At 37.6% G+C, this 14,952-nt stretch overlaps 1 protein-coding gene across 1 annotated transcript in view; it reads left to right on the top strand.

The window, feature by feature from the left end:
* AOPEP (aminopeptidase O (putative)) overlaps positions 1 to 14,952 on the top strand; it is a 177,110-nt gene that overhangs the window by 68,465 nt on the left and 93,693 nt on the right. The window contains exon 10 of the mRNA XM_058823596.1: positions 4,060 to 4,120. Coding sequence (XP_058679579.1) covers positions 4,060 to 4,120 — 61 coding nt within the window. The remainder of the gene's footprint in view (positions 1 to 4,059; positions 4,121 to 14,952) is intronic.

Here is a 14,952-nt window from a genome sequence, read left to right as displayed (position 1 = left end):
GGAGGAGGAGAGTTCTATGCCTACTTTATAGGGCTACTTCACTTCCTGCTCTGACTCAATTATAATGGCATGTTAGCTGCAGGAATCCATACTGTGAGGCAGGGTTCTTCTGTTTCTGGACTGCAGCTGAATACTGACGTCAGATAAGCCGAGCAGTACCTTCTGGTCCTTTATAACTTCTTCACTTGCCTTTAGGACTCATTATTTATCTTAGTGAAGGACTAATGGAAAGAACAACAAACAAATATTGATCATTATCTTTCTCTAAAGGCTATTTACAAAACCTTTTAAAATACTGCATCCACCAGCTAGAGTCTCACGTTATCCCTGCCTTTCTGTGGAAAATCTACAGTCCTTCCTACCAAGAAGTGTTATTTACTTTTTATTTTATGTCACCAAGGCATTTTATGTACTCATATAATTTGAAACCACTACATTGAAACAAACAAATGAAACACCAAGAAACTCCCTTATGTGTCTGTATATCAGAATGCACTAGATTTGATAAAACTCTAGTGGCTCTATTCTCCCTAAGGCTTGCACCCACAGTCTTTGCTGCAAGTTGATCCCTTCCACATCTGCCCAACATGTGAGCTGTGCAAAGAATCAGTGTTTACCCTTGTAACTGAGGGTTTCACCAGTCTTAGATAAATCAGAGTTGCTGCTTATGCAGCTACTTTATGATTGCAAAATATTTTTAAGCAGATGGGTTCTGGTCATAGGGGTTTTCTGCTGGTATTTTTTATTTCATTTCATTCAATAAAGCAAGCAAATCTACTAATAAGCTGTGGTTTTAATAACACATGATAGACAAAGGAAGGCTTGTGTTATTGCTCTGCTATTTCCACTGTTAATAACCCAGGTTTCCTAACCACATTGCTTGGATGTCTTCACAAATAGTCAATTAAGTACTAAAATAGTGCTGCAATTTCAAATTACTCAGCTATATAGTTTTATCTCTTTATTTCACATTTGCTTTCTTTGATTCACATGTACGTTGTTGTGAATGTGGTGATTTTGACTGAGACAAATGGCTCGTAGGCACCTAACTACTGAAGAAAATAATTGTGAAAAATTATTCCCAGTGGTTTTGATTCCTCTTTTTTTATTTTTTTTTCCTTCTTTAATAAGCCAAAATATATATGCTGGATAAAATCCAAATAAAAGTTATTTGTAGGAAGGTATGTCTAGTTGACAGAATCCCTAACTACTGTGTTTGAATTTGCTCTAATAATGCCTCCATATTTAGCTGGAATTTCTCACTTTGAAAATTACTGACATGTATAAATGTATGATGAAGCAAATGTACTTGTTTGCGTATTTTCAGTTGGATATGGTAGACTTTTATATCTTCCTTTACCTAAAAAAGAAGTTGCACAGTTTGATGTTTTTTCTCCTTGATTTAGGCATTAAGTGGGTTTATGTTAAAATTTGTAGAGTACCTTAGAGCCTTCTGCAGTGAAAACTTCATGTATAGCCATCTTTTATAATGTCAATTTTCAAATTATCATTAATGTTAGTATTTTACAGAGTTTCTTTTAAAATGTTGAATCTGAACTGTGTGTGTGATGTTAGGAGATCATTCCTGGGCTGATTTGGCTTATCATCTAAACAAAAAGGCAAGAGATGAGATAATGGATGTAACCATGTTCTCATTTTACAGTAAGGAGCTCTTGTACAAAGCAATTGAAGAAACTTGGTCTTGTAAGAGTTAGTGCTAGTCAACTCCACGCAGATCCCACTGTCCAATACCTTATCCAGAAGGCCATTCAGGAATTCACACAAACACCAGATTTAAGTCCTTACAGATGCTTAACTGCAATGTAAGCAGGTGGTAAATGCCCTTACTGAACTGCAGCCTCTACAAATATCAGGATCTCTGTTCTTTCTCTAGGACACTTGTTTTGAGATGGCAGTCTGTTTGTGATAATTTTTGGGGGGTTATTTCTAAGTCAAACAATTTACCAGAAGCATTTCCAACATCATAGTTCTTCAGCACTGACAATTAAGAGATTCAGAGTAGATCTTTGCAATAGTCTGCTCATTACTATTGTATTTTTTTAAAAGTGAATGCCTCTGAAACAAGTTGGTTTTGTTTGATAGGTGCCAAAAAGAATATCCTTGTGTGCAAGGACAAACAAAGAAGATTGCATATTGTCATATGACAGGTGTTTTTCTGAAACTGAAACTTTGGGTGCTGCAGGCAGAGAAAAAGCAGTGTTATTGGTTTTGCTCTTGAGAAAAATGCCAAAGTTTTAGGAGAGACTGAGAAACTTTCTAGTAGTTAATGCCTGGATTAGTGTGGTGTCAGAACAGTGTGGTTCCCCTGAGTGTCATAAGCTCATTTCAAAGTCAGTTTTTGAAATTAAATAGAGGGTATATTAAACAGCTGTACATAGCAAATATAACATCGGTTATTTTGTGGAGATTTTTTTTCTCACACTATAGGTTCAGTTTCTGGGGATGGGGGAAAAAGGGATTAGCTGACATGGTGAAGCTGTGTTTCTTCTGCCTTGGTACAACAAATTAAATGTGCAACTAAGGGAATTTTTCCCAGCTCCTAGCTCTGCTTCAGTATTAGAACACTAAGCTGTATTGGGTTTAATTCATACAACAACAAATAACAAAAAAATTTATTCTGCTTATGTTTCTTGAGAGAGAACAAATGGTACAGTCCAAGTGATCTACCTTTGCCTATATAACACTTTGGTATCCATTTTTAAGCTAGCTCTGTATGCACCCTTTTTATCAGCCAGACAGAAATAAGAAATCAAGATTATCTTCTGGGGAAGTAAACTGACTGACTGGAAATATTTCTCTTTATCACTGTTTCCAGTCAAGAGACTCAGCTAATCTGACTTAAGACTAGACACCAATTTTTAGAGCACAGTGGTAAGATGAAGATAATTATAGTCTGAGGGATTAACAATTAAATGTTCTAAATTTAATAAGCTTGCACAAATAACACAGAACGAGTCTAGATGTTTAGTCTTTTATTTTAATACATTACACATGCATCACATATGTTCAGTTTCCTGTAGAAAATTGACTTATAAAGTGATCTAACGCACACAATGGTGTTTTCCTGAAAATTCAGAATCCTGGCTACGTAGAAATGCTTCTTCTTGACTGCTGATTATTTAAATCATCTGATCAGTTAAAATTGTTTACTGGGTTGTTTGCCTTCCTGATTCAGAGCTTGGAAATGGATGTTCTTTTCATGAATGCTTTGTTTGTTGACTCTACATTACATATGTGAAAGTAACTGCAAGCATTAGAATGAATCTTGCTGAGGCATTACCATGCACAGGACCATACCCAAATGCTCTGTTTCTCATATTTATATTCATTGAGGGCTTACTCAACTTCATTTTTTCAGTACTTGCATGTGTGAATATTTTTTCATTATTTTAATTTTTTTTTTTTTTAATTTGGCTTCGCTGCAAGCAAGGGAAGTCTTCCACCAGAGCTGAAGTAAATACCACAATAGCTGCCTACAAAAGTAAAAGTGCAAACATAGTTTCTGAATTTACAAATACTTATGTGTGTGGTTATTTCAGTATCACACAGCTTCATAATGACAAACTATTTCCTTTTGTAGGGAAACAAAGTTCCAGACTATTCTATGACTTCACTGTGAATCAGGATATAAAGGAAGTGGAGAAAGGACTAAACTAATGTATATTAGACATTTAGTAACTTTGAGAATTAATATCCATCAGTGCTTTTTATAACCCCAAGTTTATCCATGTAACAAGAAGTAGAGCACCCCTTTATACTTTACATGTTTCACAGATGTAGTTTCCCACATAACACTTTCTCTGTCAATCCTTATTAGCACTAAATTTATGATTTGACTTTTATGTATACAAAACCTGATCTACCTTTAATTTGCTCATAGGACCTCTGATGGTTTTATTCATTAAAAAATAATCCAAGAATTTTGTACAGTTCAACCAATACATGAATTTAGAAGGTTTGCCTATCCTCTAAGGGTTGTTTTTCTCTTGAAAAAAATTGCTGTTTTTTGCATATCTTCTAATTTTATTTTTTTTAAAGGTCTGAGTTAACTGTAGAAAGTATCTTCCAGAACTGGCTGGATACTTCTGGAATACCGAAGGTAAATATAAAATACCAGGTCATAGTTCTTTCTAAACTCTTATATATAATGATTTTCTCATTATATCATTTATTTTTTAAATCACTACCTGATCTTATAACAGATATGATATTAAATAAACAGTTTTGATGATGACTGTTTTCCACATCTTTGTATGGCTTTAGCTTTTACGAGTTGCAGGTTTTTTCTTCTGTAGTGGTTTCAACAAACCTGCCAAAGGGCAAATCTTACAAAATTTATCCTGTAAATTAATATTATAGTCATATGATAAGTATACTTTACAGTATAATGATGGAGCCTACTAAATGCAAGGTCCATTGTTCACATTTGTTGGAATATGAATTACTTGAAAGCATTACTGACAGCAGTAATTAAATGTTAAATTATTTGGACTTTGATAACTTGTGTATTTTGTAACTTGCTTATAAATCTGCTGCATAGATAACATCTATTATTGGTGTTCCAGCATTGAGACTAAGCTTTGCTTTCTGCTTTTAATGCTAAGAGGTTTTTTAATGTTTTAAGTTCTGTGAACTGAAAATGCTTAGTTGCGTCTGTGCTGTGTGAAAGTGTCTGATTATTCATTTTGGACTAAAACTGGGATAAGATAAAAAGTGGTATCTGTACATTAATCTTCATAAACCCCAATTTTTTACAAAGTAATTTTTAGCATACTCTCAGGACTTGTTTTCTAACTGATTTCCCCTAAGCAGGCACTCCCTAGGATGCTTGTGTTCTGGTTTCCATGTGCAAAAGTGCAGATACTTAGGCAGCATGACTGAGTGAGCATGTTTGCAGGTAGAATGGACAAAACTGGAGAGCTCTGACAGTGCTCAGAGAACCTGATCTGCACCCAGACACTGTAGTTGAGCTCTTCCCTTGACAGCTTGAGAGATGTGCGTGTCCACTGATCCCTGTATGCTGTAGAAGGCTTTTGGGAAAGATGTACTTTGAGATCAACATGCTTTGAGACTGTTTGAATAGGCTGTAAAATCAAGGCAGAGTTTGTTTTTTGTTGTAAAGTTATTGAAAATAAAGATAACTTTAATTAGAAGAGAGGAAAGGAAGGGATAGTATTATCATGCATCTTGATGCTCAGTCATTTCCTAGAAGAGGACCTTGATTTTAATTCTGTGTTCAACCAAGGTTTTATTTTTGGTAAAAAAATGGCACACGTTGTCAAACAGCTGATTCAAGCATATGGAAGAGATTGATGTTGCATAGCTGTACCTGTAAGAGGCTGAACTGGCTCCTGAAATGTAAGAGTTTTCTTGCATTTTATCTACACATATCTTTTTGAGGATGTGCTTTATTAATGTCTGGCAATCAACTTAAAATCACAAACTAGGAAGATAGGAGCAGATTAAAGAACTGGAAATGGTTTTGACTAATGTGCAAACCAAACTGTTTTCCTGAGTAGCACAAGTTGCTCAGAATGAATAGTAAGTAGTTTCATTATACCCTGCAAGTATCTGTTGCTTGTGTAAACAAGGCATGTATCAAAAATATTTCCAAATCCAGCAGATTTGTAAGTTGTTTTAAATTTTCTTTAATGACTTCAGAGATATCCTTGGTAATTTGGTTGTTCTGTATAAAAGATGTCAACACAAATTTTGCTAATTTTGTATTCTACTTCTGAGCAGCAGCCCGCTGCTGCTGACCTCTTCTCTCTCTCTCTCTCTCTCTCTCTCACCCCCCCGCCCCCCCAATAATATTGTTGATAATAAAATTGTAAATGTTTTGGGTTGAAAGGGACATTAAGATCATCTAGTTCCAATCCCCATGCCATGGACAAGGACATCCACTAGACCAGGTTGCTCAGAGCCCCATCCAACCTGGCCTTGAATACTTCCAGGGATGGAGCATACACAGCTTTTCTGGGAAACCTGTTCCAGTGCCTCATCACCTCACCACTCTCATAGTAAAAAACTTCCTCCTCATATCTGATCTAAAACTACAGTCTCAGTTTGAATCCATTCCCCCTTGTCCATTACTACATACTCTGTAAAATGCATTTTTCCATTTTTCTTGTAGGCTCCTTTCACATACTGGAAGGCTGAAATTAGGTCACCCTTTCTCTTTTCCAGGCTGGACAAACCCAGCTCTCTCAGCCTTTCTTCACAGGAGAGGCACTCTGTCCCTCTAATAATCTTGGTGATCCTCCGCTGGACTCACTCCACAGGTTCACGTCCTCCCTGTGCTGGGAGCCCAGAGCTGGATGCAGGTTCCAGGTGGGCTCTCCCCAGAGCAGAGCAGAGGGGCAGAATCCCCTCCCTCCCCTGCTGCCCACGCTGCTCTGGATGCAGCCCAGGACACGTTTGGCTCTCTGGGCTGGGAGTGCCCATGGCTGGGTCATGCCCAGCCTCTCACCCACCAGCACCCCCAAGTCCTTCTGGGCAGGGCTGCTCTGCATCTGCTCATCCCCAGCCTGTGCTGGTACTGGGGATTGCCCTGACCCAGGTGCAGCACCTGGAACTTGGTCTTGCAAAACCTCAGGAGATTCACATGGGCCCAGTTCTTGAGCTTATCCGGGTCCCTCTGGATGGCATCCCGTCCTTCAGGTGTGTCAACCGCACCACTCAGTTTGGCATCATCCACAAATTTGCTGGTGTGCACTCGATCCTTGTGTCTGTGTCATTAATGAAGATATTAAATAACACAGGTCCTAATACTGACCCCTGAGGGACCCCACTTGTCACTGATCTCCATTCAGACTCTGAGCCATTGACCACTACCCTCTGGATGCAACTGGCCAATCACTTTCTTATCCATCTAATAGTCCACTCATTGATTTGCTCCCTCTCCAATGTAGACAGAAGGATGTTGTGTCAAAGGCTTTACAGAAGTACAGATGAATTACATCTGTAACCTTCACCTTGTCCACTGGTGGAACTAGAGAAGGCCACTGAGTTGGTCAGGCAGGACTTGCCCTTGGTGAGGTCCTGCTGGGTGTCTCAAATCATCTCCCTGTCCCCCATGATCTTCCCAGTCACAGAGATGAAGCTGACAAGTCAGTAGTTCCTAGGATCCTCTTTTTTGCCCTTTATAAGATGATTTATACTTGTTGTCTTCATCACTTGCCAGGTTCTTATGGGAACCAACTTCCATTTTATTGGAAGAACTGGAGTTGTCTTTCAGTGAATAGGAAACCTTATTTCCTTTTTGCTTTATTAAATCATTAGAGGAGCCTTTATTCCTGAAATCCAGACTGTAGAGGTTGCTTAGTAGCTCTCAATATGTTAGTAGCTACAGTGTAAGTATGACTATAATTACTCATTGCAGAACTGTAAATATTGTAGATCTACCTGTGTGGTTTACAGGACCTTTAAAAGTATTTAGATTATTTCAGCAAACTAATAGCCTGGCTTATTTGATGAATCTATATGAAGGCACATAAGAACACAACTTACATGCAGATGAATTACATTGTAAATTACATGCACATGAACTACAGATGAACAGCATTCTAAATAGCAGTCCAGGAATGGCACAGGAATTTAGTCTTTCTCACATGGTTTAGGTGAGTGGACTAGGGTGTGTTCACAGGAAGGTTTTTGTCAGCTCCTTTGGGCACAGTCATGCGACAGGGGTACCCACTAAAACTGACCACCTTCTTTAAGTACTGAAGGAAATGAAAAGCAGCTGTTGGATATCTGCTTCAAAGATGTCCCAAAGGCATAGAAGCAGCATCCTACAACCTACACACAAGATTCAACACCTTTCTGCTTATAATCCTTGTTATACTGGTTCTGGAGTCCTGGAGCACAACACTCTTAAAACTGCAACCCCTACTCTGAGAAATTACATGACTTTTAAAATTACAAATACTTAGACTTCACTGCATTTGCAGAGGAAACCTCCTTACTGGAAAGACTATACTTTGTGATGAAATTGGGAAATGTGCATCATGCTGTACTTAAGTCCCAACATGGTTGCTTTATATCTCTCTCATACAAAAATTTTTGTATTTTATACTTGCTGTGGTGTTTCTGTGGTTTTGTGGTGGATTTTGGATGGGAAATTCATGTTATTCACTGAGTATAAAGAAAATTCACTTCAAATGGTTCATTTATAGCAGTAGCTATCTAGGTGGTGTCAATAATTCTCTTCTGTGTTTATATTTAAATCTATCCCCTGTATGCAACTGGTACTCTTTAAAATTCAGTAACCAAACAGTCACTTATAACAAGAGTTCTTAGCCCACCCCTTAGTTCACTATCTTCACAACAGTGTCTAGCTTAGGGACACTGTAAGGGTGCAAAAAGGTATGCAAAAGGTATGCACAAGGGTAAATACTTTACACTCCCCAGACTGCTGAAGCAATTTCACCATCTTCCTTGCAGTACAGGAATCTTATATTCTTTACATTTTGTATTCTTTACAGTCATAAGTCATGCCATCTGTCTAACTGAAGATCCTCTACTCCCTTACTTGTGCTTTGTTACATTTGTCATTCCAAACTCTCTCTCCAACTCTGTCCAGGGAACTGCAGATTTATAGATATAGATTATATAGACATAGATATACACATATGCTCCTTTATACTTGCAGCTTAAAACCTTTGAAACTTTAATATTTTTCAGTTTCTATTACTGTTTCACTCTTGGAGAAGTTATCTGGGCTAGTTTCCAGGCTCAGGTATATACCAGCAGTAATCAAGAATAAATTGATGTAAGGGGGTCATATGAATAAATAAAATCAGAATTTGGCTTGCTGCCATGAAAAAGTAATTCTGCACACTACCTAACATTTTCAATTTGTTATTTTCTAAAGCACTAAAGATTAATGTTATGAAAAAGAAAGTGTGGTTATAAGCTGGCCAATTCTTTCTTACACAGAAGAGTGCCCCTGCACAATGGTTGGTTTCAGGCTTGCTGAGCAGGGTTTTGTCACACACAAAACAATAAAGAGTATAAAACATTAAAAGAAAGCAGTTCTCAAATACAAGCTTTCATGAGGGCTTTTTCCTGGGGATGCATCGTGGTAGTGTTAAATAAGGTGAAGCATATTGCGTGGTTGAAAATACCTTTTACCAAATTATGCAACCTTCAGTATGTGCTTCTGTCTCAGCACTGACTCACTGGGGGATTATGGCAACTTTTCATCCCATGCAAATAGTAGTGAGTTAATACCACTAACTTTAGACAATGAGTTAAGCTGGCAAGGAGTAGAATCAGAAGAACCAAATAGCTTTACAACTGGAAAACACCTATGAAATCATTGAAGTCCACTTCATGCCTGCTTATGATGATTTGCTTTCCTAAGTACTTTTCTATTGTTTCTTTCAGCATGTGCAGTGTTTAATTAGAATTTAAGGCTAAAAGGCTATATGCCTCTTTAGGAAGATTTTCTCAGCTCTGCACAAACCTGTCTTTGTCTTATATTGCCCAGTTACTATTACCTGTTTTTTTTATTCTACCCTACGTAATTAACCTTTTAAAAATAAACTTTAAGTCTTTCCCCCTTTTTGAACTCTATTGTACACTGTTTGACAAGTAGATCAATAAACATCAGGTAGTCTCTGCATTGCATGAACTTCTAAATGTATTTAACTCATTCCAGTTTGAGTCACTTTTGCTTTTGCTTTTGAAGTGGTACGCTATTATTTACTGGTAAATTTCCAATATTGTTTCTTTCTGCCTGTGTATTTCAGCTGGTATCTTGTGTAATAAAAATCACCTTCTCCACATTCACTCTCCAGTTCAAAAAAACAAAGGGGAAAAAAAAGTAGAGTGGGTGGCCTCCTCCTTCATGATTTTTAGTTTCCAATATATCCTACATTGTAATGTACAAGTCTCAATATCACCTAATGAGTCAGGTTGAAAGGAACCACAGGGGGTCATCTGGTCCAACCTCCCAGCTCAAGCAGGGGGAACCTAGAGCACACTCCACAAGATTGCATCCAGGCAGTTCTTGAATGTCTCCAGTGAAGGAGACTCCACAACCTTTCTGGACAGCCTGTTCCAGTGTTTGGTCACCCACACAGTAAATTTCTTCCTCATGTTCAGATGGAACTTCCTGTGCATCAGTTTCTGCCTATTGCCTCTTCTGCTATTGCTCAGCACCACCAAGGAGAGCTGGATCCATCCTCCTGGCACCCTCCCTTCAGATGCACATAGACATTGATGAGGTCCTCTCTCAGTCATCTTTTCTGGAGGCTCCCTCAGCCTTTCCTCATAAGTTGATGTTCCAGTTCCCTACCCACCTTCTTAACCTTTCTCTGGACCCACTCCAGGACCTCCATGTCTCTCTTGCCCTGAGGAACCCAGAACTGGACACAGCACTCCAGATGTGCCTCACCAGGCCTGAGTAGAGGGGCAGGATCACCTCCCCTGACTTTCTGGCAATGTTCTTACTCATCCAGCCCACACCACCATTGGCCTTCATGGCCAGCAGGACACACTGCTGGCTCACAGCTTGTCCAGGACCCCCAGGTCCTTCTCCTCAGAGATGCTTTCCAGCTGGTTAATCATCTGGGGTTATTCCTTCCCAGGTGCAATAACACTTGAATTTGCAGACCCTGAATTTGCCTTTACTATCAGATGGTTCATCTCTGCCCATCTCTTTACCTTGTCCAGGCCCTTCTGAAGGGTTGCACAGCACTCTGGGGTACTGGCCACTGCTCCCAGCTTTGTGCACCCAGTGACCTGCTGAGGAGCCTCTGTCCCTTGTCTGAGTCACTGATGAACCAGTTGAACAGCACTGGGCCCAGTGTTGACCCTTGGGGGACACCCCTAGTGACAGGCTCCCAACTAGACTGTGACAACGAACACAACCCTCTGGGATCTGCCATTCAGCCAGTTCTCAGTCCACCTCACTGCCCACTGATGTAGTCTGTACTTCCTGAGCTTGCTGGTGAAGTTGTTATGGCTGATGGTGTCTAAAGCCTTGCTGAAATCCAGGTAGACAACACCACTCTTCCCTCATCCATCCAGGTAGTTGTCCTGAAAGCATTAAGGTTGTTTACGCATGATTTTCCTTATGTCATGTGATCAAATAGCTTCCAGTTTTAGGATAAACACCCCAAACATCACCTCAAAATTACAAAAAATTGAAAGAAGCTATAGCAATGCTGTATCCTTCTCTTAGTCTCTTTTGTTATTTTATCCTCCCAGTAAAGTTTAATTCTCATCCACTGTTCCACCAGTATTTCCTGATTAAGGTTGGAATTGCCAACAGGTATTTCAGAGTATGTACAACTCTTAGTGTATCTTGCGAGACTACTATGCCATGTTTTCTAACGGGCACTGGAGTACAGCTTCCAGTAGTTACAGCAATAAAAATTTTGCCACTTATTTTTTGCCAGTTCTTTTCTCCTATCTGCACTGCTTTTCATGGCTGTGATAAAGCAGTAGTTTAATGTCCACATACGTAATAATGGACTTATTTGTAAATCACCAACATGTCTGAAAATACACAGTCAAAAGAAATCTTCTGGTGGTGAATATTAGTTTATTAATAGTATTTCTGGTTTTGTTTGTAAATGGTTAACTCTTGGATTTGAGCAACCTGATCTAGTGGAACGTGCCCCTATGGCAGGTGAGTTAGGACTATATAGTCTTTAAGGTCCCTTTCAATCCACACCATTCTGTGATTCCATGATTGTCCTATTTGAAGAAGAAATGGATTGCAAAGGAAACTCATAGCAAAACTGTTTAAAAATTTGAACTGAAATGTAATTTTTGAAAGTTTCTAAATCAATGCAAGTAGAGTACTTCTGTGGTTTGATAAATTTTTGGAGGATGTTACAGCAGCAGTTCAAGTACTTAATACGATTTGTGATAAAAGCAACATGTTGTTAAGAAGGGCCCTGGCTTTTGCCCCAGTAACAAGCTTTATAGATTTCCTGTTTCCTTTTACTAAGACAAAAGTACAGATGAAGGGTAGGTCTACAGGAAAATGCTTCACAGGTTAAGAGTTATGGTCAATAACTAACAAACCAACCACACTGAAATATTTTTTAAAAGAATGGTCTTACTAAACTCTTGAATTATCTTTAGCACATCTTCACCCAGGTTTTACAGAGGGTACCCGAACATTTTTCTTGCATTAAAATCATTGTTATTGGATCAGAAGGTAAGTTAAAGATATGGATTGTTAACACTTGCTATTTCTTCTTGTTGTTTGTTATACTTTTTCTTGCAAATTTTTTTCTTGAGGTACATGACAAACACATATTGGTAGATGGCAACATTGGAACCAAGTACACAAGTGAAATGAGCATTTTTTGTTGAGATACAGTAAATTAGTAGGCATTGGCAGTGAGAATGATCTGTTAAGGACAAAAATCTCAAACATAAATGATTTGGAGAAAAAACAGGAAAGGGGTATCATTTTCTTCAGTACTTAATAGAGTTCAGTAGTGAATCTGTTAGATTACTTTCAAAACTGGTGTTAAATATTAGTCCCAAGAACAAAATATTGCTGTTTAAATAATGAAGTTTGAGGCTTACTCCTTAGTTAATTTTTTACCTGAAGAGAGATATTTTTGTGTATATTTTGTAAGAATGCAGAAAATGTAAGTAAATGTAACTGATGGTTGAATTATATTTGAGAAATAATTTGAAGAAAGCATAGCAGCTACCTTAAGATATGTGCTTATTCTTGTACATGGGAACCACACTTTGAATAACAGGCACTTCTCCTCAAGAAAATTGGTTTGTTTGTTTTTCTTTTTTTTATGTTAGCAAGGTTGCAGATTCAAAGATTAAATGATCTTTCTAAAGTTCTTAAAAATGTAATTGGGTATAGGTCAACAATATAAATTATTTAATGTATTCTGTAATGATAACAAGCACAGTAAGAAAGTTTTTGAATATGAACCACCAGTGCTGAGGCTTTTCTGAAATTATTAGTTATACTGACAAGACTGCATCTTATTTTCTTAGAAGAAGGGATTTAGAAAAATATTAAAATGTAATCAAACCATGCGTATGATACAACAGGATGCATAAAAGTTGTATGACGATAAATCAAGAGAGACTTCGTCTTTATGGTCTTGACTCTTTCAAAAATGCTTTAGGTAAAGACTATCCACCTGAAAATTCTTCTAGATAGATCATAGTATACAGAGAATTTGGTATTTTGTTTGTAACAAGCTATCAAAAAAGTTCTAAGGTCAGTTATTATTTAAATAGATTCTGAGTTGATCTAAAGAAGGTCATCAGCATAAATTGTAATTTACTTAGCCATTCCTATAAATTGCTCCTAAGATGTGCTAAATGAGACACAACAGTGGTTTATTTTAGTTTCTAGAATAGTTCAAGAAGTTCAAGAAAATCCCTTATATTAAAAAATGCATCATTAAAGGTCAGTAAGGACCCAAATTTATTACAGAGCTCTTCAAGTTCAGGTGTGGTTTAGTCTTGCTATAATTTTAGAAGTTTTGATGTGGGTTTCTTTTGTATTGTATATGATTGCTGATTTAGAGAAAACCAAAGACATTCAAGATCCAAGTAGCATTGCTACACAGTATTGTGTGATCACATTTTAAAACTGGGTAACATGCTGCCTCGGGTGAGATTCTCACATAGCACTGAGTAACTTGGTGTCTAGGCTGAATGTATATAGTTGTTTTTAAAATTTAGATTTGAAAACATTGGCCATAAAATTTTAGTGCCTCTGTTGTTCTAATTTCTAAAACTGAAGTTTTAAACAGAATTTTAGGAGTCTCCATTAATTGAATAATTAAGAAAAAAATGCTTTTGAGATTATCAGCTGGAACCCTTAATCTACATTAAGGATGAGAAAGATGCTTTACTGGTTTTAGTTTGATGACCTACTGAAACACTGGCTTGCCTCTCCATTTACAAGCCAGATTTTCACAAGTGTCCTGTTTTACTTTGACTACCTTTCAGTGTCATGCAGCTTAGAGGTAAAGTACTTGTAGTAGGGTAGTAAATCTGCACAATTTCAAGAAGTTGAAGTGCATTTGAAACAAATGTTCAATTTCTGAAATAATAGTGGACTGGATTCCATGTGTTTGTTCATTAGAATCTCTCTTAAGTTTAATAAATCTCAAGCAGTCATTTTCATTCCCTTTTCCTATTAACTGCACTGCTGAACACAAAAGCTGTGTTATGTGCAGAATGACTGAGCTTATCCATTCTAGAAAGAAGTTATGTTTGGTATCTAAAGAACAATAACAGTTTGCTGCCTGACTGATCAATGCTGGACCAAGTTCACATTTCCAAGTTCCCACTCTCCCACCTACGTACACAGGAGGTGGAAGCATAGCAAACAGAGGGAGGACAGGCCCTCTTTTACACAGAAATACTGAACTTAGACTTGCCTAATAAGGACACAACTGCATAGCAATAAACACAAGTTTTAATTACAGCTTGTAAAAACATCTTAAGAAAAGCACAGAAGTTAGCACCAATTAATTTTTAGCTTGTTCATTGTTTTTTTTACTCAGTGGAAACAAACCATAAAGGTTTAAAATATTTTTCATGCCACCTTGCCAGAAATTTTTTCTGTATTAGTGTATAATTAGGAAAGAATAGCTTTTGAGATATCTGAAACCTCTCCAGCTTCAAGTTGGTTATAAGTAATTTGAGTGAATTGGAACCAGGCTATGAAATAACAAGAAGTAAAATGCTACTCTAGGAAACAACATCGGACATCTTTTTAGTTCAGAAAGATAAAGAATTGGGCCTGAAATTGAGGTAGAAATCTTATGTGACAGGGACAAGTTGCTATATACCCTCCAGAGTGGTCTGTGATTTTTAAAAGAACGCACATTTTACTTCCTGGAAATTTCCCCCAGGCTTTTACAAAATTTTGTATGTGACTGGAAGGAGTGAATATGTGGGGAAGATGTATTGCAATAC

This window comes from Ammospiza caudacuta, chromosome Z, assembly GCF_027887145.1.
Source record: "Ammospiza caudacuta isolate bAmmCau1 chromosome Z, bAmmCau1.pri, whole genome shotgun sequence".
NCBI lineage: Eukaryota > Metazoa > Chordata > Aves > Passeriformes > Passerellidae > Ammospiza > Ammospiza caudacuta.
This window is presented reverse-complemented; position numbering and strand designations above follow the sequence as displayed.